The sequence below is a fragment of the Sapajus apella genome, unplaced genomic scaffold (genome assembly GCF_009761245.1).
Source record: "Sapajus apella isolate SASKATOON/1434 unplaced genomic scaffold, GSC_monkey_1.0 scaffold6, whole genome shotgun sequence".
NCBI lineage: Eukaryota > Metazoa > Chordata > Mammalia > Primates > Cebidae > Sapajus > Sapajus apella.
The window spans coordinates 74676848-74704448 of record NW_022436946.1 but is presented as its reverse complement, the minus strand read 5'-3'; the positions used below and the strand labels follow the sequence as shown (position 1 = coordinate 74704448).

At 41.1% G+C, this 27601-nt stretch overlaps 1 protein-coding gene across 1 annotated transcript in view; it reads left to right on the top strand.

Moving 5' to 3' along the window:
• The window catches only part of CD109 (CD109 molecule), a 140020-nt gene that overhangs the window by 29448 nt on the left and 82971 nt on the right, over nucleotides 1-27601 (top strand). The window contains exons 4-5 of the mRNA XM_032275500.1: nucleotides 838-1068; nucleotides 7146-7271. Of these exons, the coding sequence (XP_032131391.1) occupies nucleotides 838-1068; nucleotides 7146-7271 (357 nt within the window). The remainder of the gene's footprint in view (nucleotides 1-837; nucleotides 1069-7145; nucleotides 7272-27601) is intronic.

Below are 27601 nucleotides of genomic sequence, written 5' to 3'. Positions count from 1 at the left end.
ATGCCTGGCTAATTTTTTTTTTTCTGAGATGGAGTCTCAGTCTGTCAGCCAGGCTGTAGTGCAGTGGCACAATCCTGGCTCACTGCAACCTCCGCCTCCTGGGTTCATGCGATTTTCCTGCCTCAGCCTCCCAAGTAGCTGGGACTACAGGTATGTGCCACCATGCCCAGCTAATTTTTGTATTTTTAGTAGAGACAGGGTTTCACCATGTTGGCCAAACTGGTCTCGAACTCCTGACCTTAGGTGATCCACCTGCCTCAGCCTCCCAAAGTGCTGGGATTACAGGTGTGAGCCACCACACCTGGGAAGGATTTCTGTTATTAATAGTAGTAGCTGAAGTAGCAGCAGCATCAACCCTACGAAGACTATGACACATATGGGCAAGATGCATTAGGAGAATGCATCTCAGAAAACAGCTTGAGAGAAAATGGCAAGAAAACAAATCTTGTGCAAAAGAGCTTTTCATCAGTTGACTGCATCAAATAGGGTGAGTGTGGAAAAGAGGGTTGAAGAATGTTAGGTATTCTTACCTGCAATAACTGTTAGGGAGGACGAATTGGCACTTGGAATAGGAAATGGAAAGATGTCTCCTGCTGAGGGAGAGCAGTGGGCTGTGTGTCCCCCAGGCCAGGAGCACTGTGATGTAACCGGAGAGCAAACTACAGGATATTAAAAGAGGGGAAACAAATTGTTTAACTCTAGTGCCTGGGAGGGGCAAATTTTCAACATCACAGTTACTTTTGATAATACCATGTATTTACCTTTTTCATTCTAACGTGTAATTAAAACTTTTTGAGGTAAAACAGAGACCTTAATGTGTGATTTCTTTTTCCCCAGCTACCTCTGAACAGTGCCAATGGGATTTATGAGCTACGTGTAACCGGACGTGCCCAGGATGAGATTTTATTCTCTAATAGTACTCGCTTATCATTTGAGACCAAGAGAATATCTGTCTTCATTCAAACAGACAAGACCTTATACAAGCCAAAGCAAGAAGTGAAGTTTCGCATTGTTACGCTCTTCTCAGATTTCAAGCCTTACAAAACCTCTTTAAACATTCTCATTAAGGTAAGTGCTAGACAGAAATGAAGCAAGGAATTCTAGCCATCTTACTAAAGCCCTCTGGGAAGTTCTGCTTGTGTTATTGACACTGGAATATCTTAGAAGTCACCTAAGATAAGCTTCCCTCCCAACACAGAACTCCTCTATTAGTAAAGGAGGTGGTGCATGCAGTGCTGGATTAAGAACTCAGTGTCTTCAGTTCACCTGCTTGAGTTCTAGACCTGGGATCTTCATTGATTTATTCAGTTGTTAAATACTTATTAAGCTTCTGTGTTCCAGGCACAGCCATAAGGCAGTGAACAGAAGCGATTAAGTCCTGCTTATACTGAGTTTATTTTTCAGTGGGTACTAGAAGACAGACATAATAGACATACAAATATATATTTATATAGGGTCAGGTATGTATGTATTTGTGTGTGTGAGAGAGAGAAAAAGAGAGTGAGAAAGAGAGTTTGTGTCTGCTACTTTCTTTCTTTCCTTTTTTTTTTTTTTTTGAGTTGGAGTTTCACTCTTGTTGCCCAGGCTGGAGGGCAGTGTCAAGATCTCGGCTCACTGCAACCTCTGCCTCTTGGGTTCAAGTGATTCTCCTGCCTCAGCCTCCTAAGTAGCTGGGATTACAGGCATGTGCCATCACCCAGGGCTAATTTTATACTTTTGGCAGAGATGGGGTTTCACTATGTTGGTCAGGCTGGTCTCAAACTCCTGACCTCAGGCGATCCACCTTCCTCTGCCTCCCAAAGTGCTGAGATTACAGGCGTGAGCCACTGCGCCAGCATGTTTGCCGCTTTCTCTAGAGTTGTCTGGGAAGGCTGATTTGAGGAGAGCTCCAAAGGCAATAAAAGAAAATAAGCCCAGACAGAGGGGGAAGCATGTGGAAAGGCCCTGAGGAGGAGCTTGTTTGGTGCTTTGGAGGAACAACAAGCTGGTGTGTTCTGGAGCCCAGGGAGCGAGGGGACAGGTGCTAGGAGATGAGGTCATATACAAGTAGGTGGGTTAGGGTGGGGCTCATGCAGGGCCTTAATGGCCATGATAAGGACTTTGAAGTTTATATTAAGTGAAATGTGAATTCACTGGAGAATTCTGAGGAGCGATGATGTAATCTAACTGAACATCTTAAAAGGATCACTGTTAGCTCTAAAAAGAATAGATGCTAGCTGTGTGATCCTGGGGATATTTATTAACCTTCTAGAATCTCAGTTTCCTTATCTGGAAAATATGTAATAATAATAAAACCTCACAAGGCTTTTATGAGGATTAAGTGAGATAATTCAAGTAAACCATTTAGAACTGTGTCTGGCACATAGTACATGCTCATTAAAAGTTAGCCATTACTATTATTTTAGGACTCCATTTTGGAAGGTAGTCATTTGTTCTTTGCTGCTTAATACTCTGATGATCTGGAGGCACTGTGTTTAGCACACAGAGTGCCCTCCTGTGAGAATCACGTTGAAGACAAAAGAGATCCAGCTGGGCCTGGTTTTCTATATTTCAACTGAGAAGAGCACTGAACACTTGACCACTACTTGAAAATAGGGTGAATAACTCATCCCAGTTTCCCTGGTATGTCCCTGATTTTAAAACTGAAAAGTCAGGCCGGGCGCGGTGGCTCAAGCCTGTAATCCCAGCACTTTGGGAGGCCGAGGCGGGTGGATCACGAGGTCAAGAGATCGAGACCATCCTGGTCAACATGGTGAAACCCCGTCTCTACTAAAAATACAAAAACATTAGTTGGGCATGGTGGTACGTGCCTGTAATCCCAGCTACTCAGGAGGCTGAGGCAGGAGAATTGCCTGAACCCAGGAGGCGGAGGTTGCGGTGAGCCGAGATCGCGCCATTGCACTCCAGCCTGGAAAAAAAGGGAAAATCCCGGTTTCAAAAAAAAAAAAAAAAAAAAAAAACTGAAAAGTCCCTGGTCCTGGGAACCTCCTTAGTCTCAGGATGTTGGTTACTCCAGATATTCTAATGAATACTATAGTGTGGAAGATAAAGTCAGGCTTTTTAGTTCAGTATCTTCCTATTCTTAGTTTATTTATTGTTATATACTTGTTGTTGTAAATTAAAACAACAAAACCCAACCAAATAAACATGTATACATTTAACTTCGAGCCAAGATATGTTTGTAGCCAGTATCACATTGGTTAGCATGGTGCTCAATGCACATTTCTTGAATTGAACTAGCATTATTTCAGTGTTTGCCTTTGCTATGTAACAGAATGTCTATAAAGTGGGTTGATATAGTGAATAGCATTTCTAAATTCATGTCACGTTCTGAGCAGAGTTGAACTGACTCCATTCATACCATCCTTCATCATTTATCCACATATATGGAGAGCTTACTGTATACCAGAAACTGTGTACAATAGATGGTTTAATAAATGTGTGGCTCTCTGTGGCTGTTTACATTCAATGTAACAGTTTATGCAGTGCTAACTTTTATCTGCCTGCAATAGTACTGCATAAATTGCCTGTTTAAGATATTAACCTAGAACTAACCCTACAGGTTCTGGATAACGAGTCTGCGTTTTCGTAGTTCTGCCTGTCTGCTCTGCTCTAATATCTTCCTTTGAACCTTTGATTTGCAGATTCTTTGGGCTTTTCTGTGCAGTTTGGGACTTAGCTGACCACATTTGGCTTTCTGGAAAGGGCTCAGAGAGACTTTCTTCTTGTTAGGTCTGGTACTGATATGACTCTCTTGGCCAGGGGAGGGGAGTTTAAACTAAAATACTACCTGGAACCCAAAGTGTTTGGGAACTGCGAGTGAGGAGTGGCCATGCTCTCATCTCTGTACCTAGGAGGTGATGCTCAAATGTGGACTCAGGTCTAGCTGCCTTCCTTCTTGCAACTTGCAGAGGCCAGGTGGGAATTCTTTCAGCTGACAACAGACATTTGGGCCAGGTTTACTAGACTATGATATTTTCTACATCTTTCAGTATAGAATACTTTGTTTCTTGGCAAAACTTTTCAGAAAAAGTTGGGACTTAGCCTAACTAGAGCCCCTGAGACAGCTGTACTCCTTGGTGCAGCACCACCTGCAGGCTGATGTGGAGAAGTGCACCTGTGAGTTAACGGGGCCCATCTTGCCCAACCAGGAGAGGCTGTAGGATGTAGCTAAGATACTGTCACAGCACGTTTAGGGGTGTTCAGTGTTGTTTTTGGGGACCGTGGGGCATCTTTGGGTATTATTCATCTTGCACGCCCCAATAACTGGTCTTCTCAGGAGGGAAAGGGGCTTTGAGGCCTTTCGGCAGTGGAAAAACATAACCTATGTCTCTCATGCTTCTGGCCTCCTCTAGCCAATTTGGCCTGACGCTATGGAAATGAGTGCCTCTGACACTGTGATGGGAGCTGGCATGGCTGGCTTCTACTCTGACCTCTCCTTTAAGAAGTTGTTGGTGCTAGTACGGGTCAATGATCTTGTAGGGAAACAGGTGTTATTGGCTTGGGGGTATATCCTGTGACTGCCTTGACACTCTGTTTTGAAGCAGTGTTGGCCAGGTAAGGAGGCCACCTTATTTAAGTGGTTTGAATTCTCTAATTCTACATGCTGGACAGACATGTCCTTCACATATAATCCAGAAATAGTCGTCACAGACACATTCTCCAGCCAGGGAGCTTACTGCTTGAGACAGTCAGGTATTGTGTGTTGTGTTGAGGCACCTGACAGAGTTCCAGAGCCATCTAAAGGTGACTCAAAGGGCATGCGGGGCCACTATTCCAGGATCTCTGGCCGCAGCTTTTCTGGCTGTGACTGGGGCATCATTCATACTGTACGTGACTGTGTCGTAGCAGGAGATGACTGCATGTAAACGCTGGGCTCTGCTGTGACACCACCATGCTTGCCGGGTCCAAATCCTGATGTGCCTTGTGGACTTCTGGTGTTTCTGCATTCTCTCCCTCTCCGTATTGGTGACAGTAGACCTAGGTCCATGACAGGCTTGGGAAAGCAGAGGAATTATCTTACTCACCCCCAACCCTCCAGATCCCGGGGGTGCAGTCATTAGTGAGGTCAGTTCAGACTTCCTTCGTGTCTGGGAGAAATGTACCCCCTCACTACCATAATGTTAAAGTAGAATGTGGACATTCTGTTTTCCTACACTTCAGGTAGCACTAAAAATTATTATTATTTTTATCTGTGTCAGTTTGACAGAAGAAACACAATATTACATTATTTCCTTAATTATTAGACAGCATATATTTATTGGCTATTTATATGTCCTTCTTTGTTCCTGAGTCTTTGAACTTCATAGCCCTCACATGCATCATGCTGTGGCGGGCACAGTAGGGCCAACTGCTGGTAACAATGCCTGGCCCAGGAGTTTGCCAGGGATACTGTGACCTGCTTGCTATTGACTTGTTTTCGGCCTCTGGTTTGAACAATTGGTTTCTGGCTTATGAGACTGCCTCCTGCACAGGTCTCAGCATTGTACTTATCCCTAACTGTCATATCCTTGCTCTGGGAAAGAGGTTTCTTCTGGTTTCTAATAACTGGCTCCACTCACTACTTCCAGTCAAAGTTTAGAGAATAAGACTAAGGGAAAATATTCAACCCGTTCTCAGTCACAATCTAGTTAGGAATAATAAAATATAGATTTTTGGCAAAATAAAATATGTAAAATAAACATATTTTATTGCCTTTAACAATAATATGTACTCAAGAGAGATAAACTCCAGATATACAGGGGGCTTTCCAGGAAGCAGTCACCTCTGCCTATTGGAGGCATGTATAGGAGGCAAGAAGCTGGAACTGATTTCACCAGTGGGCAAGGAAGGGAGGATTTCTGTGCAGCAGCTGCAGAGACCTAGATGCATGGGCTTTTGGGAATAAATTGCAAACATATCTGTAATGTTTAGAGGAAGATGAGCCTAGAAATGTAGACGGAGTCATATTAGGAAAGGACTTGTAAACTCTGCAAAGGAGTAGGCAAACGAAAGCTGTGGTACCTAGTGGTCTAGCATTATCATCATATGTGATAATCAGTGACTATAAAACGTGTATAGTCACTGCTTTTTATATCCAGGGACTACGCCAAGTATTTCAACCACTGTAACTCATTCTCAGATTTGTTTTCAGATGGATCACACTGAAAGTGGGGAGAATGTGGTGGCGAGGGCAGGACTAGAGGGGGAAGATCAGTTGCATTAGTTAGAAAATAGGACATGGTGGCTAGATTGAGGATGGAAGGAAGGAGACAAATTAGAGATATATTAACCTCACAAAGTCAACAGGGCTGGAAATGTGAGAGGAATCTAGGATGACTGCTGGAATGGTTTGGTTGAAGGCTGCATGAAGGGATTGTTGTTTGGGAGGTTACAGGAAGGCTGAAGTGTTTTTCCTATCTATCTTTGGTTAAACATCTCTCTGATATGCTTTTGTTGCGTTAAAAGGCCGGGCCCGGTGGCTCACGCCTGTAATCCTAGCACTCTGGGAGGCTTAGGTGGGCGAATCAGCTGAGGTTGGGAGTTCGAGACCAGCCTGACCAACATGCTGAAACCCCGTCTTTTAAAAAATAATAATAATAAAAAAAAAGGCTGACATGAGTTTGAATTCTGAATTTCATCTTGCGTTGGTGCCATAATATGAGTCACGCCAGCTACTTGAATGCGTATCTCCCTCTCCAGGCATCAGTTTTCTCAACTACGAAGTGAGGATAACCCTGTTCTAAAGGAGAATGTAATGATTAGAGGTAAGGCAGAGTGCCTGACACACATTGGGTCTTTAATAAATGGGGCCTGTTATTTCTACAGTTAAATTTTCTTTTAACACTGCCACCCCCGTGCTGCTGCCAGGGATTTGGTGATGTACATGTTGTAGAGTTTCATGTAGAAGGAAATAGGGTGCCAGGAATTTAAAAGGTGGAGCAGAATCAAGATGAACTTGGAAGAAATATGAGAAGAGAAGAAACTTTGATTTGTCTTCTTCAGTAATATAGTGCCTACGTTTTCTGAAAACTATCCTTGTGCCATATTTTGGAGGAAAGCCCTGGATCTGGGTGGGAATACCGCAAGGCGCTTTTCCTAACCACAGAGGATGCACGTGTACACGGGCAGCCTCTGCATAGTTACATGTCTGCTTTTCATTTTAGGACCCCAAATCAAACTTGATCCAACAGTGGTTGTCACAACAAAGTGATCTTGGAGTCATTTCCAAAACTTTTCAGCTATCTTCCCACCCAATACTTGGGGACTGGTCTATTCAAGTTCAAGTGAATGTGAGTATAAATATATCTTTTGGGGGACTATTAAAGTGATTTAATTAGGTCATGTGGGGAAATAGCTCTAAAGTCATTTATTCAATGAAGAGAAAAAAGTTAATGTGAATATCTAGGCATTGAAGTGGTCTATTTTTAATTTATGATGTTTACAAGGGTTTATTTAGCCTTCATTCTAACATACTAGAATTTCCATCCCTTTTGTACTTTTCTGTGGTATAATGTGTAAAAGTTAAAACTTTTGCCATTTTCGTACACAATGTTTACTTATTAGTTTCATGCATTGTTTTAAAATTAAGTAATAAATACATAGCTATTATTTGGCAAATTTTTTATCTTAGAATAATGACTCCTAATGAGTGATTAAACTAACCTATTTTATCTTTGTTTTAAGAAACAGTGACTTAAATAGCCATACCAACCTCTGTTCCCCATTTCTCCCTAGTTTCTACACCTATTGCCTTTACTTGCAGCCAACGTGTATAGCTCTGAAATCTAAATGGAGGGCATTAAATGGCATATAAATGTAAATGGGGGGCGTTCATTAAAATGCCCTCCCTTTCTTTGTGCCTCAAGTTTTCTCCTATGTATCACTGTGTAATACTTGAAAATTCATTGAATGCTTTTCTTTGGAATTAAAAAAATAGAAACTCATGAATCAGAGCTTTAAAAATAATTATTTTAGAAAAGGGCATCTTACTATTGACATTTTGGAGAAAAATTCTTTGTTGTGGGCTCTGTGCTGTGCATTATAGGTCATTTAATAGCATATCTGGCCTCTGCCCAATAGAAGCCAGTAGTAGCTCTCCTCTCCCTATAAGCTGTGACAAGCAAAAATTTCTCTAGGTATTGCCAAACATCCCTGGGAGGAAATATCCTCCCCCTGCTCAGTTGAGAACCATTGCAGCTGAAGGAATAATCATTCATTAGCCTAAGAGCTGAGGCAAAATAAAAGTACCCAAGATTTAATATGTGCCCTGCTTTTTACTTGCATTGCCACAACAGTCCCGAAAAACAGGTTTTATTAAACTTAATTTCCAGATGAGGAAAATGAAATGTGGAGAAATTTAGCAACTTGCCAAGAAGTTGGAGCTGGGAAGCAAAAGAAGCAAGATTTAAATTCAGGTCTCTGATGGCAAAGCCCAGCCTCCCTAGCTGACCCCATGACCCTCTGACCCCAGGATCACAGCATCATGATAGAAATACTTTGAATCTGGGCCCTGGTTAGAAGATAGAAGACACAGTAAATCCTTATCCAATTTCAAAGCAGTGTTTCTTAGATCAGCTAAAAGAAAAATGGTAAATTATCAGGTTAGACGTTTGAAATTGCCATTTTTGTGGGTCAGAAATACCAAATATTAGCAATTCTAGATGCTTCAATCTAAATAGATTACCTTCATTCAGACAAACATGTGCTATGGATAAGAGGAGCTTCAATAGACAAATGGAAATATATGGATATTTCACATCTTAGAATTGTGATTCCATTTCTAGGGCATTCAGAAATAAGCAACCCAGAGGGAAGAACTTGGCTTAGATTTTGAAATATTAAAACATTTAATTTTCTTGATTTCTTTTTTGGAGTTATGTTCTTACTTTTGCTCTATTTAAAAGTAATGGGAGGCATGGTGGCTCACACCTGTAATCCCAGCACTTTGAAAGACCGAGGCAGGTGGATCATCTGTGGTCAGGAGTTTGAGACCAGCCTGGCCAATGTGATGAAACCCCGTCTCTACTAAAAATACAGAAATTAGCTGCGCATGGTGGTGAGCACCTGTAATCCCAGCTACTCAGGAAGTTGAGGCGGAAGAATCACTTGAACCTGGGAGGTGGAGGTTGCAGTGAGCTGAGATCACGTCACTGCACTCCAGCCTGGGTGGCAGAGCGAGACTCCATCTCAAAAAAAAAAAAAAAAAAAAAAGATAATGGGAACTTCAACATTAAAAAGGAAGGATATTGTGACAATGCTCCAACTTGGATAAAACTTGAGGACATTATCCTGAATGAAATAGCCAGTTACAAAAAGACAAATACTTTGAGATTCCACTTATATGAGAGATTTAGAATAGTCAGAATTGTGGAAACAGAAAGAAGAATGCTGGTTGTAGGGACTGATGGGAGGGGAAAGTGGGGAGTTGTACATTTTCAGTTTTGCAAGATGAAAAAGTTCTAGAGATCTGTTGCACAACAATGTGAATATACTTAACACTAATGAATAGTGCAGTTAAAATAGTGAATATAGTTAGTTCTATGTCATATGTATTTTGCCACAATGAGACATAAAACAATTTTAAAAAGTAATGACGTAACTGTTTTATGTGATATAAATTGGTCATTTAGCATATAATATGTAAACCTTTAAATTTTTCTATAATATATATTTATGTGACATATAAACATGTAAGATATAATCAATTTTTTTCCTGTGTCTAAAGGGGAAGATATGTTAAATGAAATTCATGAAATTGTAGCACTATTGCTGAGCGTTGAGTAGGTAGGACTTGTGTGTGTGAATTGACCTGTGTGAATGAGAACAGTGCTGGAGGTACAGTCTACTCTCAACATTTGCTTCATGGCCATCCTGCGTCTTTATGGGTGTTTGTATGATATGTTTACCAATTTTATTCTTTTTAATTTAGCAGGAGCTCTACTGAATGTATGATGTGGTTTTAAAGAACATTGGTGGTAATATTATGAAAGGGGTTCATACTTTTAGAGAACAATGTATTGCATAACCATTAAAATCATGCACAATTTACAGTGTGATCTTTGCTTATTTCCTTATTTATAACAGTGTAGTAATAACCACTGTTATAAATGGAAGCTTAGAGCAGTGGGTGATGATTTCTAGGGGAAGTAGAATTCTTTATATTTGAGCTTATAGAGAAAGTGAAAAGAATAGGCATTTGTGAAAAATTTGTGTAGGAGCAGGGAAAATAGAAGGGAATCTTATGTGTCTGGGGATTTTGGAGAAGTTGATATTACTGGAGTATGTGGTGAATGATTGGAGATGCAGATTAGGAAGCACATTATGAGTTTAATTTGAATATGATTTTCAGTTCCCACTTACATTTTCCAGAATCTTTTTTTAATCCATCCATCTGTTCATCCATCCATCCATCCTTCCATCCACCCACGAACCCAGTGTGTATTAAGGACTTACATGGCTGTGATGAATACAAAGAAGTTAAACAAATGACTTCTATTTTCAAAGGTCATTGTTGTGGCGACATGAATAATATGATAAAAATTAAATGACATAAGGGGGACAGACAAACACAAGACAGTGCAATGGCAGAGGAATTGTAAAGTGCTCGGGCCGGGTTGGTGATAAAGAGGGTTTATTGTTAGCACAAGCACCGATGTTTTGGGGCCAGCTGCTCCCTCTGTCTCTCACAGTCTGCCCTGTTCTCCTTTCACTCTTCTGCCAACCTTTGAGGAGTCCTTCAGTTCTTCTCACTCCATTGGCTTAGCTGAATAATCATCATGCCCAGTGTCTTTAAAGCAGGCCTCTGCACGGGTGGCTGGCAGCCTATGGGTGGGCTGCCCTTGGGTCAGGGTCTCCATTGTTGGTCCACTCAGAAACACCTCTGCATGGTGACCAGCAAGAGCAGTTTTAGCTGGATGACAGGCGCTGAGGGATTAATTTGTTTGATGAATGGTGGACAGAATAAGTACCAGAAGAGAGGGGGATAGACTAATAGAGAAAGACTTTGCAGAAGATGTGAGATTATACTTTGAAAGATTTATAGGATTTCTCATGTTGTGGACTTGGCTTGTCATGTTGCTTTTATAGAAAAAAAATAATGCTCTTAAGGAAATTTAGGTCATTAAAAAATTAAAAACATTTGCAAGATCTGGCCCTTGCCCACCTTTTCAGCCTTGTAAAGTGCCGCCCTTCCTCTTGAACTCTATGCTTTAGACATCTTATGTCCCTTAGGTTTCTTAAGCTCACCTGTCTGTCTCATTCTGGAGCCTTTTCTCCTGCTGTTCCCTCTGCTGGGAACGTTTTTTCTTCCTTATTCTCGCTACTTGCAGGCATTCTCTAGAGTGGCCTGGCTGTTCCAGACATTCCCATAGTACTGTGTGCTTCCCTTAGTTCATTCATGTTACTTTCTTTTTTTTATTGGAGCTTTTTTTTTTTTTTGAGACGGAGTTTCGCTCTTGTTACCCAGGCTGGAGTGCAATGGCGTGACCTCGGCTCACCGCAACCTCCGCCTCCTGGGTTCAGGCAATTCTCCTGCCTCAGCCTCCCGAGTAGCCGGGACTACAGGCACGTGCCACCATGCCCAGCTAATTTTTTTGTATTTTTAGTAGAGACGGGGTTTCACCGTGTTGACCAGGATGGTCTCGATCTCTTGACCTCGTGATCCACCCGCCTCGGCCTCCCAAAGTGCTGGGATTACAGGCGTGAGCCACCGTGCCCGGCCATCATGTTACTTTCAATTGGTGGTCCCTGATAGACGGTAGCCTTTGTAAAACTCCTGACCTTCTAGTCTTGCTCAACCCTCTGTTCCTGGGACCAAGTTCAGTGCTTTTTCATGTAAGTAGAAAGCAGTATTTGCTTAACCGAATGTATGAAAGGTATATAACAGTCATTTGTCTTTAACCAAATAAAATTTTTGCTTTTCTATATTCTATAAAGCATCTTTATTTTTTTTGAAGACAAGTATATTGATTAGGTACTCATCATTGGAGATATGTTAATTTAAATGAAAAAAAAATCCCTTAAAAAATGCCCTTTTAGGACCACCAGGGGTCAGTATAACCAAGGAAATGTTACAAGAAGCAACTTCAGCCTTGGTCTCTGAATTTTGTTTTTCTTTGACGACTGCACAGCATCAAAAGACTGTATATTGCTTATTATTAAACCCCTTTTCTTTTAATAGTGAATAATGACATGGAGGAAATGTATTTATTATTTAAACAGCCCACCATTAGAGACTATATGTTTATTTTTCTGAGGCAATCACCATTCTCAATATAAAACTCAGGGAGAGGAAAATATTTATTTTCCAAAGAGTGTTTTTAAATTTTTTAATTTTTAAGAGACAGGGTTGCCCTCTGTCACCCAGGGTGGAGTGAAGTGGCACAGTCATGGCTCACTGCAGCCTCAGACTCCTAGGCTCAAGTGATCCTCCCACCTCAGCCTCCTGAGTAGCAGGGACTACAGGTATGCGCCACTACACCTGGCTAGTTAAAAAAAAAAAAACTTCTTCATAGAGACAGGCTCTTGTTATATTGCCTAGGCTGGTTTTGAGCTCCTGGTCTCAAGCAATCCTTCTGCCTTGGCCTCACAAAGTGCTGGGATTACAGGTATGAGCCATCATATGCAGCCTTCGGGAAGGTGTTTTGAAATTCCATTTTGTCTGTAGAAAAAATATGAAATGATATGAGTATTCCCACTGAGAAACAATCTCTTTAAGGATTACCGAAATTATCAGAGCTTTGATGTGTAGTGACTATACAGGTAATCAGAAAGTGGTGTTCTTTAGTTTCCCTTTGTCCTAGGTCAGGAAAAGGATCCCTTGGGTGAAACATACTTGAGGCCTCCTTGGCATTTCTCCACTTGTATTAATAACATGTTTGTTTGTAGAATAAGAGTAAGTCCTTCATAATACTGTATTAACCTTTCTGGATTAATCTAAATTGTTTGCCCTTCAAGTATTGTATTGCTTTTCACCTTCAAGATTTTTTATGATAGTAGTGGTAATTATTTTGTTCTAGTAGGATTTCTAGGTTTTTTTTTCTCTCTCTTTTTCTTTTAGAGACAGAGTCTTGCTCTTTTTCCTGGGCATGCAGTGGCACGATCTTGACTCACTGCAACCTCCACCTCCTGGGTTCAAGCCTCAGCCTCCTGAGTAGCTGGGACTACAGGTGCGTGCCACCATGTCCAGCTAATTTTTGTATTTTTAGTAGAGGTGGGGTTTCACCATGTTGGTCAGGCTGGTTTTGAACTCCTGACCTCAAATGATTCACCTGCCTAAACCTCCCAAAGTGCTGGGATTACAGACGTGAGCCACTGTGCCTGGCCTGCAAATGGTTTTTTCCCCCAATTTTTTTTTGTTGTGGTAAAATACGCATAACATAAAATTTACCATCGTAACCATTTTTAAGTGTACGGTTCAGTGGTATTAAGTACCTTCATATTGTTGTGCATTCGTCACCGCCATCCGTCTCCAGAACTCTTTTCATCTTGCAAAACTGAAAATCTACACCTATTGAACAGTAACTCCTCATTCCCTCCCACTCCTAGCCCCTGGCAGACACTGTGCTTTCTATCTCTATGGCGTTGATTAGTCTTATATCAGCAGAATTATACAGGATCTTTTTTGTGACTCTCTTTTTTCTCTTAGCGTAATGTTATTATGGTTCATCCATGTTGTAGCATATGTCATAATTTCCTTCCTTTTAGAGGCTGAATAATATTCCATTGCATGAATATACTGTATTTGGTTGCAAATGTTTTTGTATCTATGATTTAAAAATCATATTCTAGGTTACCAGAAGGTGATTTTCAGGATTCTTTAAAAGAAAGGCTAATGTTGGTGTCTGAGAGCTAGGCTTCTAGGAGCTAGGAGGGATCTGGCCACAGCAGTGCAGTCCATAGCCCAGAGCTCCAGGTCTCTGCGTGACCCAAGCACTGGTACTCATGTTCCTCCGAGAGTCCAAAAGAAGAGCCTGAGTCACTGAGAGATTCCTGGTCATTTGATGATGGCAGCCCTGTGCTGTCTTTCCTCAGTGTCAGATGGAAGTCTGTTCTTCCTTCTAGAGTGGCTCAGGCATTTGAGTTTGCCATACTGGCCACCTGAGGCTGCCATTGGTTCTGAAACATCAGTGTGCCACAGAGTCAACGGCCTGGGAGCTTGTTTAAAGGTGCATAGTCTAGGTCCCACCCCCAGATCACAATTTACTAATTTTGGCACAGGACCTGGGAATTTGAACTTTAAGTAAGCACTCCAGGAAATTCTACTAGTTTTTTTTTGTACAAAAGTTGTTTAATTTCTATTTCTCATGAACTTAACATAGATGATTTAAAGATCAGAGTGGAAAAATACATAATTTTAAGGACCATATTTTGTGAAAAATGTCATATTCTGTGAGCCCAACCACAATATAACATTAAAATGGTGATATTTGTTTGTTTTGTCATCCCCTGTTTCTGATTTTCTAGGAAAGCATCTTTCAATACATGCTTTAAATGACCATAAACCACCAAAAATTTTAGTTGCACAAGACACAGCTGCACGATTTCTGCATAGAATAATCACATCCTGTTATATCCACAGTCATTAATCCTTTCACTCCCTAAAGGACTCAGAATACTGAATCATTTTCTGTTTTTCTACTAGTTTTTTGAATCACATTTTGAAAAGTGCTGATAAATGCCCGCCAACTAGGCATCTTTAGAATCCATCTTTTCCATTGAGAGGAAGCGTTGGGCAGTCAACAAGGTATGGAACTGGGGACAGGCCATCTGTTTTATTCTTTGACTTCCCTAGCAGTGCTACTTTCCGCTATTTACTTTACCTGTCTAGTAGAGCTCCCTAGCACCTTCGACATACTAAGCTAGAATTTTTGGGACAATGTATATCTTTTACAATAGCTTCTCTAGTGCTTCAGATGCACAGTCAACTTGGAAACCACTGAACTTGATAATCTTACAGTCTTTTCTATCTGTCACCAACTACAATTTCTTAACCCTTGTCTCAATCTTAAGCCACTATTAGGGGTGGGGAATAAGAAATGGAAAGCAGAAAACTCACCAGGGTTAAGGTTTGAAATCACTCTTCTGGAGCCCTGTGTAATGAAATGTGGGTATCAAATTATTATATAACTCAGAAGTGATCTGCAACGAGTTATTTTTTTTGCTTCTAACAGTTACATCTAGTTTCTCTTGAGTTAGTTGTTGTAGAAATATTAGGTGAGGGTTGCCAACACCTTACTGCTTTTTATAACCTTTCAGGATATTTCTTATTTTTTCCAGCCTTGTTGCCCAGCCTGTGCCTGGGTCAGCTTGCTGCTTCTGTTAAGTTTCTCTGGAGCCAGTTTTCTTTTGCAAAAGAGCACATCTTTGTTTGGACAGTTCTTGTCCCTGAAGCATTCTACCAGTAGCATCTGCTTAACTTGTCTGGCTTGTGATGACAACTTAACAGAAAGCATGGAGCAAAACTTTGACAGGTCAGAAAACAGTGGCATTCTTTCTGAAATGTGGTTGTGGCTTTCAAAATACTTTTGCTAGTCTTTGCTTATAAGAAGAATTATTTTTTGGGGAAAGGCCTCAAGCTCTTACTTCCTCGTTCAGTGACAAAGGGAGGGAGGAGTTGGTTTTAGAATACTGATTTCTTAGAGCATCAGCTGCCAGAGCTTAGCACTTCTCCGTTCTTCCAAAGGCCCTGATAAACATCCCTAGAATAGCATTTATTAATCAGTGTTGTGTTATTTTGCTTTTTAAAAAATTGTGGTAAGATATACAAGTAAAATTTACCATTTTAACCATTTAAAAGATTAGTAGGCTGGGTGTGGTGGCTCATGCCTATAATCTCAGCAGTTTTGGAGGCCTGGGCAGGTGGATCACAAGGTTGGGAGTTCGAGACCAGCCTGCATGACCAACATAGTGAAACCCTGTCTCTACTAAAAAAGAAATATAAAAATTATCTGGACATGGTGGCACATGCCTGTAATCCCAGCTACTGAGGAAGCTGAGGCAGGAGAATCGCTTAACCCTGGGAGGCAGAGGTTGCAGTGAGCTAAGATTGTGCCACTGCACTCCAGACTGGGCAACAAAGAAAGACTGCATCTAAAAAAAAATAAAAGTTTAGTAGCATCAAGTGCATACACATTGTGGTGCAACCATCTACCACCATCAATCTCCAGAACCTATTGTATCTTCAGACATTAAAAAAATGTCTGCCTCATTTCTTAAACTGTGAGCTCCTTGAAGACAGGAGTTCTATTTTATTAGTTTTTATATTTATTCTGTCTAATATAATATCTGACCTGTTATGGGGACTCAGTCACGCTTTTGGGATGAAAGAATGAGTGAATAGAGCTCCTTCTAGATGATTGCTACTATTATCCTTTGTGATATTCTTTGACTTATAGTTCCATTCTGGTATATGATCTTGCAACTTAGTAGAAATATCTTTGTATATTTTTATTTTGAGAATATATATGGTGGCCGTATTTGATGAATCTGTGAGCTAACGGAAAATAGAGCATTGGGATTAATGCCCTGGACTTTCTCATTTTGAAAATTAGAAAAAGATTTCAGGTAATAACTGAATATTCTAGTTCCTTTAAAGTCTAAAAGGCACTCATAATTTTGGTGCCATATTATTCTTGTGTTTTTATTGAGCCATTTGATCTGCTAGTGTCCATCCTTTGGCAGTGGGCATTTTAATTTCTGGGCCCCATGCAAATGTTCATGAGGAGTTCTTTGCTTTGTTTTTTCTCTCCAGAAGCCACCCTAGGAGGGCCCCTCCTTTCAAATATGTCTTCTCTACTCCTCTCTGAAGGTACAGGTTTTTGGCATCAGTTAGAAAACTTTGGGGCCAGACTTTAGGATGTTGTTTATCAGTGACATGGAGGGTCTGAGCACATAGCATCGTCAGCCAGAGCATAGGGTCTCAGCGATAGAGAGGATCTTAGAGGTCACATGGATCTATGTCTCCACTTTATGGAGGAAGAATCTGAGATAAGTGATGTGACCTGGTTAGGCTAAGACAGTCTGTTGTGGGAGGGCCAGGACTAGAAACTAGTTGCTAATACTTTCAGTTCTGTAGAATTAAATTATTTATTCATTTTTGAGACAGAGTCTTACTCTGTCACCCAGCTGGAGTGCAGTGGCACCATCTCAGCTCACTGCAACCTCCGCCTCCTGGGTTCAAGAAATTCTCCTGGCTCAGTCTCCGGAGTAGCTGGCATTATAGGCATGTGCCACCACGCCCGGCTAATTTTTGCATTTTTAGTAGAGATGAGGTTTCACCATGTTGGCCAGGCTAGTCTTGAACTCTTGACCTCAGGTGATCCGCCCGCCCTGGCCTCCAAAGCGCTGAGACTACAGGTGTGAGCCACGGTGCATGGCCAGCAATTGCTGTTCTAAAATGGCCTCCAGGCCGGGCGTGGTGGCTCACGCCTGTAATCCCAGCACTTTGGGAGGCCGAGGCGGGTGGATCACGAGGTCAAGAGATCAAGACCATCCTGGTCAACATGGTGAAACCCCGTCTCTATTAAAAATACAAAAAAAAAAAAATTAGCTGGGCATGGTGGCGTGTGCCTGTAATCCCAGCTACTCAGGAGGCTGAGGCAGGAGAATTGCCTGAACCCAGGAGGCGGAGGTTGCGGTGATCCGAGATCGCGCCATTGCACTCCAGCCTGGGTAACGAGCGAAACCTCCGTCTCAAAAAAAAAAAAAATAAAAATAAATAAATAAATAAATAAAATGTCCTCCTTTAACGTTGAATTTAGATGTCAACTGGGCCTGTTGTATTCATTGGTGGAGAGGATTCCCACTTCTTTTATATGACTTATGGATGCCACAGGGATCACCTTGTTGCACATTGGATTGTTCCCAACATGTCCCAGATTCTGACCACAGCAGCCATGTGTTTAGATGGAAGATTTGAGTCCAGCGTGTAGGTTACCTGGTTGATCCATTAATATCCATTAATATATTCCTAAGGATTAGGCTGCTGTCACCTAACTGCCACTATAACCTTGGTCATGTAAGGCACACAAAGATTAATTTTTTGTTGTTTGTTTGTTTTTGAGATAGTCTCGTTCTGTCGCCCAGGCTGGAGTGACCCTCTGCCTCCCAGGTTCAAGTGATTCTCCTGCCTCAGCCTCCCGAGTAGCTGGAATTACAGGCACTCATCACCACCCCTGGCTAATTTTTGTATTTTTAGTAGAGACAGGGTTTCACCATGTTGGCCAGCTTGGTCCTGAACTGCTGACCTAAAGTGATCTGCCCTTCTCTGCCTTCCAAAGTGCTGGGATTACAGGCATGAGCCACCATGCACAGCCAAGATTAATTTTTAAAATAATTGTTTACCTTTAGGTAAATTCACAGAAAGTTGCGAAGATAGCACAGAGAGGCCCTATGTACTCTTTATGTAGTGTACTCAGTGGTTATATCTTATGTTATTATAATACAATATAAAAAGCAAGAATTTGACATTAGTGTGGTATGTGTATATAGTTCTATATGATGCTTAATTTTCAGTGGCACAGAGGGAGTTTTGGAAAGTGATAACTCACTGAGTGCTGACCAGTGGTGGTAGCCCTGGGTCGGGGGAGAGGGACGCTGAAATGAGTACTGAGTCCCCCGGTGGAGTGAGGAAAGGGAGAAAGAGCAAGAAATGGAGTTATTTACCCCAAGGGCAACTTTCCTATTCAGTACGAAGCTGTAGCTATGCTGTTGCTTTTTCCACTTGCTTAAGATAGGTGCCCAGGAAAGGTGGTCATGTTACATGTCTTTAAAAACCATAATTCCTTGTACTTTGAGTAGGAACAGAGAGGGTTAAATGGGTGGTTTTTGTTTGTTGTCTGTTTTTAAAGGGAATATGTTTCTAGTTAGTACTTTTTATTTTCTAACACCAAGGAAACAAGTTTGTCCCTTGAACTGCATGCTGTACTTGTACTGCAGATGGTAACACTTTTTAGGGCATGAGTGTGCTTGTGACACTGGCTACCTGGCCACTACCATTCTAACTGGAGCCTTGTATGGTCTATGTCTTGGTCATTGGCTAGATCCATTATTCCCGAGTCCTGTCACTATGAGTGACTGTCAGGTATAGACCAGCTTCAGTTCTTCAGGTGTTTAGTTCTAGCCTTGATAAGACCCAGAATATTTGTTATCCTTTCCAATTAGACAAGGGATTCAGGAAAAAGCTATCTCAGCTGGGCACGGTGGCTCACGCCTGTAATCCCAGTACTTTGGGAGTCCAAGGTGGGTGGATCACAAGGTCAGGAGTTCAAGACCAGACTGGCCAACATGGTGAAACCCCATCTCTACTTAAAAAAAAAAAAACAAAAACCACAAAAATTAGCTGGACATGGTAGCTCGTGCCTGTAATCCTAGCTGCTTGGGAGGCTGGGGTAGGAGAATTGCTTGACCCGGGACCTGGAAGGTAGAGGTTGCAGTGAGCTGAGATTGCACCACTGCACTCCAGCCTAGGCTGCAGAGCGAGACTCCCTCTCAAAAAAAAAAAAAAAAAAAAGGCTATCTCCTGGGAAGGTTCTGGTTCCTCTCTCCTCATACTCAGTAGATTATCTTCCTTTCCACTTGACAGAGAACACAGTCATCAGATGGGAATTTTAAAAAATTTTTCTGCCAGATTTGCATTTCTTGCCTGTGCCCATCTCATGCCTATTCTTTCTTTTTACAGGAAAGGTGCTGTTCTTCACATCTAAGACCAATATCCCGGTTTCTGCCTTGGATCCTTTCTTCCTCTGCTTTCTCAGAAAACTTGCAGTGTTGACAATATCTTTCTTCTCAGTCTTCAAACTGCATCTCTTTCTGTCTTGAATCTTTTTACAAAATCTAATACGTTTAATTCTTTCTCATTGAAAAAACCAAAGATATGGAGAAATACTGTGCTTTAACCCTACTTCCTCTTTAGTGACTCATGTTCCCATTTCTAGCCAGTCTTCTAAAAAAATGTAATCTAATCTCTCTGCCTCCATTTTTACCAACTCACTCCAGTTTGGCTCTGAGATTTCTTTCTACTTGTTTGGATTCTTCTTCTTTGTCACTTTTGCCATTTACTCTCTATTACATACTGGTACATGGCAAGTTTGGTTTTAAGTTTCTTTCATTTCTCACTCTAGGGAAGTTCACCCACAGACATGGTTGCAATATTCATCTATACACCAATGACTCTCAAACTGGCCTCTCTCAGAGTACCTATGCCTCTGAGTTCCAGCCTTTAAAACCATCTACCTATTCAACATCTGTACTTGGTTGTTTCAAAGAATTCCAAACTCTTCATGACCAGCATCATTCTTACGATCTTTCCCCACCACACCTGGCTCTCCTGCAGCATTTCCTATCTTATTTAATTGCTCTACCATCCATTCAGCTGTGAAGGCTGGTAACCTTAGAGTTTTTGACACTTCATGCTGCCTGACCACCCACATTCAGGCCTTCACCAATTCCTACAGCTTTTGCCCTTAAATATATTTCTTTCTTTTCTTCCCCCCCCCGAGACAGAGTCTTGGTCTGTCACCTAGGCAATCTTGGCTCACTGTAACGTCCACCTCCCAAGTTCAAGCACTTCTCCAGCCTCAGTCTCTCTAGTAGCTGGCAATACAGGCATGTGCCATCATGCCTGGCTAATTTTTGTATTGTTTTAGAGACAGCGTTTCTCCATGTTGCCCAGGCTGGTTTTGAACTCCTTAGCTCAAGTGATCTGCCTGCCTCAACCTTAAATGTATTTCAGATCCACCTACTTCTTTCTCTATTTCCACTTTGACCTCCTTTGTCTAAGCCACTATTATATTGTTCCTAGATATTGCAGTGTCTCTTAATCTCTCTGCAATACTTTTTTCTCCTTTGCAACCAATTATCAACACAGCAGTAAAAATAATCTAAACATTAGTTGGATCATGTTATTCCCCAGCTTAAAACTCTCCAAAGACTTTCCATTGGCCTCAGAACAAAATTCAGATGTTTTACCATGGCTTACACAGGGTCTCACCTGATCTAACTCTGCTTTTCCTGTCTCATCTCCAGATTTTATAACTCTCTGTAAATGTTAATTCACAGCTTTTATCATAATTTGTAATATATACTCATGTATGTGGTTATTTGATAAATATCCTGCTTTCCACTAGGTCAAAAGCTCCATGCGGGGGTATATTCCTATTACGCCTGACATTCAGGGACAATGAATATCTCCTGAAGGAATGAATGAATGAATGCCTTTGTTGTGTTTGGGCCTAAGCCCTGGTAATTCTGATTCAGTAGCTCTGGGGTAGGAACTGGACATCTCTGTTTATTAAACCCACCACAGCTGACTTGAATGCTGAGTTTGGGTTGAACCCCCAGAGAAATATGTTGCAACTACAGTAGACCACAGATGTTTAGACTCTAAACAGGAAAGGGAAGGAAAGGATGATGTAAATGTTAATAAACATTTTTTCTCATTTTGCAAATCCTATTGACTCTGTCATTCCTCTAAATAGGTCAGGGTACATCAGCTGACACTTTTACAGGATGATATTTCCATTGTGATTTCTTGTTTGTTTTTAAGCTCTCCCAATTTTATGGTAAAAGTAAAAGAGGGAAAAAATAGGATATTACATGATTGCTGTTATGTAGGCAATAGGTTTAGGCATAGTCAGGTAAGTAGGGCTAGGGATAAAGCTGCAAATATGAAGCTTTTCTGTTATAAGGGTGGAAAGAAACACCAGTCAGTACACATCTAAAGGTGAGAAGACATAGGCTGGCTTTCAAGGAGCTTCCAGTCAGAGAAGCTTCACGTAACGGATGCAAAGAACATTAGGTTAGGAGTCATACGACCTGGGCACTGTGCTCTACTCAAGTGATGGTGGGCATGGCATTTCAGCTCTGGGTCTCCATGTCCTTAGCTGTAAAATCAGGGATTTGGATCAGGGAATTTTTAAGGCTCTTCACAGCTTTACAAGTTCAAGCTGTACCTAAATGGGACTGGAGGGGACTGTAGGACTTGGATGGGAAGTGTGGGCTCTGAGCCGATTGACAGGGCTGTGGGGCTGGGACCAGGCACTGGTTGGAGTGCAGGGCTTGTAGAAATTAATAGTTGAAGAGAAAGGTGGGAGAGTTTGTGGGCCGAGCTGTGGAGGGTATTAGCTATCAGGCTGTAGTTTTTAATTTCATTTTGTAGACACCAGAGAGCTCTAAAAACTTTTATGTATTTTACTTAGAATTTCTTTTTCTTTAAAATATATATATTTTATTGCATTTTAGGTTCAGGGGTACATGTTAAGAACATGCAGGATTGTTGCATAGGTACATACATGGCAATGTGGTTTGCTGCCTCCATAACCATCACCTATATCTGGCATTTCTCCCCATGTTATCCCTCCCCAACTCCCCACACTCCACTGGGCCTCTCCTAGTCCCCCTCAACAGACCTCAGTGTGTGATGCACCCTCCCTGTGTCCATGTGTTCTCATTGTTCAACACCCGTCTATGAGTGAGAACATGTAGTGTTTGATTTTCTATTCTTGTGTCAGTTTGCTGAGAATGGTGGTTTCCAGGTTCATCCATGTCCCTACAAAGGACACAAACTCATCGTTTTTTATGGCTGCATAGTGTTCTATGGTGTATACGTGCCACATTTTCCCTGTCTAGTCTATCATTGATGGGCATTTCTATTGGATCCAAGTCTTTGCTATTGTAAACAGTGCTGCAATGAACATTCGTGTGCATGTGTCATTATAGTAGAACGATTTGTAATCCTTTGGATATATACCCAGTAATGGGATTGCTGGGTCAAATGGAATTTCTATTTCTAGGTCCTTGAGGAATCGCCACACTGTCTTCCACAATGGTTGAACTAATTTACACTCCTACCAACAGTGTAAAAGTGTTTCTATTTGTCCACATCCTCTCCAACATCTGTTGTCTCCAGATTTTTTAATGATCACCATTCTAACTGGCATGAGATGGTATTTCAATGTGGTTTTGATTTGCATTTCTCTAATGACCAGTGATGATGAGCATTTTTTCATATGTTTGTTGGCCTCATATATATCTTCTTTTGAAAAGTGTCTGTTCATATCCTTTGCCCACTTTTGAATGGGTTTGTTTTTTTTCTTGTAAATCTGTTTTAGTTCTTTGTAGATTTTAGATGTAAGTCCTTTGTCAGATGGGTAGATTGCAAAATTTTTTTCCCATTCTGTTGGTTGCCAGTTCACTCTAATGATTGTTTCTTTTGCTGTGCAGAAGCTCTGGAGTTTAATTAGGTCCCATTTCTCTATTTTGGCTTTTGTTGCCAATGCTTTTGGTGTTTTGGTCATGAAGTCCTTGCCTACCCCTATGTCCTGAATGGTTTTGCCTAGGTTTTCTTCTAAGGTTTTTATGGCATTAGGTCTTATGTTTAAGTCTTTAATCCATCTGGAGTTAATTTTAGTGTAAGGTGTCAGGAAGGGGTCCAGTTTCTGCTTTCTGCACATGGCTAGCCAGTTTCCCCAACACCATTTATTAAACAGGGAATCCTTTCCCCATTGTTTGTTTTTGTGAGGTTTGTCAAAGATTAGATGGTTGTAGATGCATGGCATTGCCTCTGAGGCCTCTGTTCTGTTCCATTGGTCTGTATTTCTGTTTTGGTGCCAGTACCATGCTGTTTTGATTACTGTAGCCTTGTAGTATAGTTTGAAGTCAGGTAGCGTGATGCCTCCAGCTTTGTTCTTTTTACTTAGAATTGACTTGGCTATGCCGGTTCTCTTTTGGTTCCATATGAAGTTTAAGATGTTTTTTTTCCAGTTCTGTGAAGAAGGTCATTCGTAGCTTGACGGGGATAGCATTGAATCTATAAATTACTTCGGTCGCTATTGGCCATTTTCACGATATTGGGTCTTCCTAACCATGAGCATGGAATGTTTCTCTGTCTGTTTGTGTCCTTTCTTGTTGCATTGAGCAGTGGTTTGTAGTTCTCCTTGAAGAGGTCCTTTACAATCTTTCTTAGTTGTATTCCTAGGTATTTTATTCTCTTTGTAGCAATTGTGAATGGCAGTTCATTCTTGATTTGGCTCTCTTTAGGTCTATTATTGGTGTATAGGAATGCTTGTGATTTTTGAACATTGATTTTGTGTCCTGAGACTTTGTTGAAGTTGCTTATCAGTTTCAGGAGATTTTGGGCTGAGATGAGACGGTCTTCTAAATATACAATCATGTTGTCTGCAAATAGAGACAATTTGGCTTCCTCCTTTCCTAATTGAATACCCTTTATTTCTTTTTCTTGCCTGATTGCTCTGGATAGAACTTCCAATACTATATTGAACAGGAGTGGTGAGAGAGGGCATCCTTGTCTAGTGCCAGATTCCAAAGGGAATGCTTCCAGTTTTTGCCCATTCAGTATGATATTGGCTGTGGGTTTGTCATAAATAACTTTTATTATTTTGAGATATGTTCCATCGATACCTAGTTTATTGACAGTTTTTCGCATAAAGGGCTGATGAATTTTGTTGAAGGCTTTCTCTGCATCTATTGAGATAATCATGTGGTTTTTGTTTTTGGTTCTGTTTATGTGGTGAATTATGTTTATAGACTTGCGTATGTTGAACCAGGCTTGCATCCCTGGGATGAAGCCTGCTTGATCATGGTGGATAAGCTTTTTGATGTGCTGTTGCAATCAGCTTGTCAGTATTTTATTGAAGATTTTTGCATCTATGTTCATCATGGATATTGGCCTGAAGTTTTCTTTTCTTGTTGAGTCTCTGCCGGGTTTTGGAATCAGGATGATGTTGGTCTCATAAAATGATTTGGGAAGAATTCCCTCTTTTTGTATTGTTTGGAATAGTTTCAGAAGGAATGGTACCAGCTCCTCTTTGTATGTCTGGTAGAATTCAGCTGTGAACCTATCTGGACCTGGGCTTTTTTTGGATGGTAAGCTCTTAATTGCTGCCTCAACTTCAGACCTTGTTATTGGTCTGTTCAGGGTTTCGGCTTCTTCCTGGTTTAGGCTTGGGAGGAGGCAAGTGTCCAGGAATTTATCCATTTCTTCCAGGTTTACTAGTTTATGTACATATAATTGTTTGTAGTAATCTCCGATGGTGGTTTGTATTTCTATGGAATCTGTGGTGATACCCCCTTTATCGTTTTTTATTGCATCTATTTGATTCTCCTCTGTTTTCTTTTTTTATTTTAAATCTGGCTAGTGGTCTGTCTATTGTGTTGATCTTTTCAAAAAACCCATTCCTGGATTTATTGATTTTGAAGGGTTTTTTTTTTTTTTTTTTTTTGTCTCTCCATCTCTTTCAGTTCTGCCCTGATCTTAGTTATTCTTGTCTTCTGCTAGCTTTTGAGTTTTTTGATCTTGCTCCTCTGGCTCTTTCAATTTTGACAAAAGGGTGTCAATTTTAGATCTTTCCTTGATTCTCATGTGGGCATTTATTGGTATAAATTTTCCTCTAGATACTGCTTTAAATGTGTCCCAGAGATTCTGGTATGTTGTGTCATCATTCTCATTGGTTTCAAAGAACATCTTTATTTCTTCCTTCACTTCATTGTTTATCCAGTCAACATTCAAGAGCCAGTTGTTCAGTTTCCATGAAGTTGTGTGGTTCTGAGTTAGTTTCTGAATTCTGAGTTCTAATTTGATTGCACTGTGGTCTGAGAGACTGTTTGTTATGGTTTCCATTCTTTTGCATTTGCTGAGGAGTGATTTACTTCCAATTATGTGGTCAATTTTAGAGTAGGCGTGATGTGGTGCTGAGAAGAATGTATATCCTGTGGATTTGGGGCGGAGAGTTCTGTAAATGTCTATTAGGTTTGCTTGGTCCAGGCCTGAGTTCAAGTCCTGGATATCCTTGTTAATTTTCTGTCTGGTTGATCTGTCTAATATTGACAATGGGGTGTTAAAATCTGCCACTATTATTGTGTGGGAGTCTAAGTCTCTTTGTAAGTCATTAAGAACTTGCCTTATGTATCTGGGTGCTCCTGTATTTGGTGCGTATATATTTAGGATCGCTAGCTCTTCTTATTGCTTTGATCCTTTTACCATTATGTAATGTCCCTCTTTGTCTCTTATGATCTTTGTTGCTTTGAAGCCTAATTTATCAGAGATGAGAATTGCAACTCCTGCTTTTTTTTGCTTTCCATTTGCTTGGTAAATCTTCCTCCATCCCTTTATTTTGAGCCTTTGTGTATCCTTGCATGTGAGATGGGTTTCCTGGATACAGCACACCGATGGGTTTTGGCTTTTTATCCAATTTGCCAGTCTGTGTCTTTTGATTGGGGCATTTAGTCCATTTACATTTAGGGTTAATATTGTCATGTGCGAATTTGATACTGCCATTTTGGTGCTAGCTGGGTGTTTTGCCCTTTAGTTGAGCTGCTTCTTGTTCCTTTATATGTGTAGAGCCTCTTTCAGGAGCTCTTGTAGAGCTGGCCTGGTGGTGACGAAATCTCTTTTGGGAACTTGCATGTTCCCAAAGGATTTTATTTTTCCTTCACTTATGAAGCTTAGTTTGGCTGGATAGGAGATTCTGGGTTGAAAGTTCTTTTCTTTAAGGATGTTGAATATTGGCCCCCACTCTCTTCTGGCTTGTAGGGTTTCTGCTGAGAGATCTGCTGTGAGTCTGATGGGCTTCCCTTTGTGGGTAACCTGACCTTTCTCTCTGGCTGCCCTTAGTATTTTCTCCTTCATTTCAACCCTGGTGAATCTGACGATTATGTGCCTTGGGGTTGCTCTTCTTGACGAATATCTTTGTGGTGTTCTCTGTCTTTCCTGGACTTGAATATTTGCCTGCCTTGCTAGGTCGGGGAAGTTTTCCTGGATAATATCCTGAAGAGTATTTTCCAGCTTGGATTCATTCTCTTCGTCGCATTCAGGTACACCTATCAAACGTAGATTAGGTTTTCACATAGTCCCACATTTCTTGGAGACGTTGTTCATTCCTTTTTACCCTTTTTTCTCCAGTCTTGCCTTCCTGTTTTATTTCATTGAGTTGATCTTCGACCTCTGATATCCTTTCTTCTGCTTGGTCAACTCGGGTGTTGATACTTGTGCATGCTTCGCGAAGTTCTTGTGTTGCATTTTTCAGCTCCATCAATTCACTCATATTCCTTTCTATTTTGTCCATTCTCGTCAGCGTTTCGTCAAATCTTTTTTCAAGGTTCTTAGTTTTTTTGCATTGGGTTACAACATGTTCTTTTAGTTCACAGAAGTTTCTTACTACCCACCTTCCGAAGTCTGATTCTATCATTTCATCACACTCGTTCTCCATCCAACCTTGTTCCCTTGCTGGTGAGGAGTTGTGATCCCTTGTAGGAGGAGAGGCGTTCTGGTTTCGGGTGTTTTCATTCCTTTTGTGCTGGTTTCTTCCCATCTTTATGGATTTATCCACCTGTTGTCTTTGTAGTTGCTGGCTTTCAGATTGGATCTCTGAGTGGACGTTCCGTTTGTTGATGATGAGTTTATTTCTGTTTCTTGGTTTTCCTTCTGGCAGTCTGGCTTCTCTGCTATAGGTCTGCTGAGGTCCACTCCAGGCCCTGCTTGCCTGGGGATCACCTGCAGCAGCCTCTGCGCTTTCCCTGGGAGCTGCAATCCTGAGCTGTTCCTAAACGGCCATCTTGGATCCTGTCTCTAGTTTTATTTTTATCTTTACCTTTCCACCTTGGT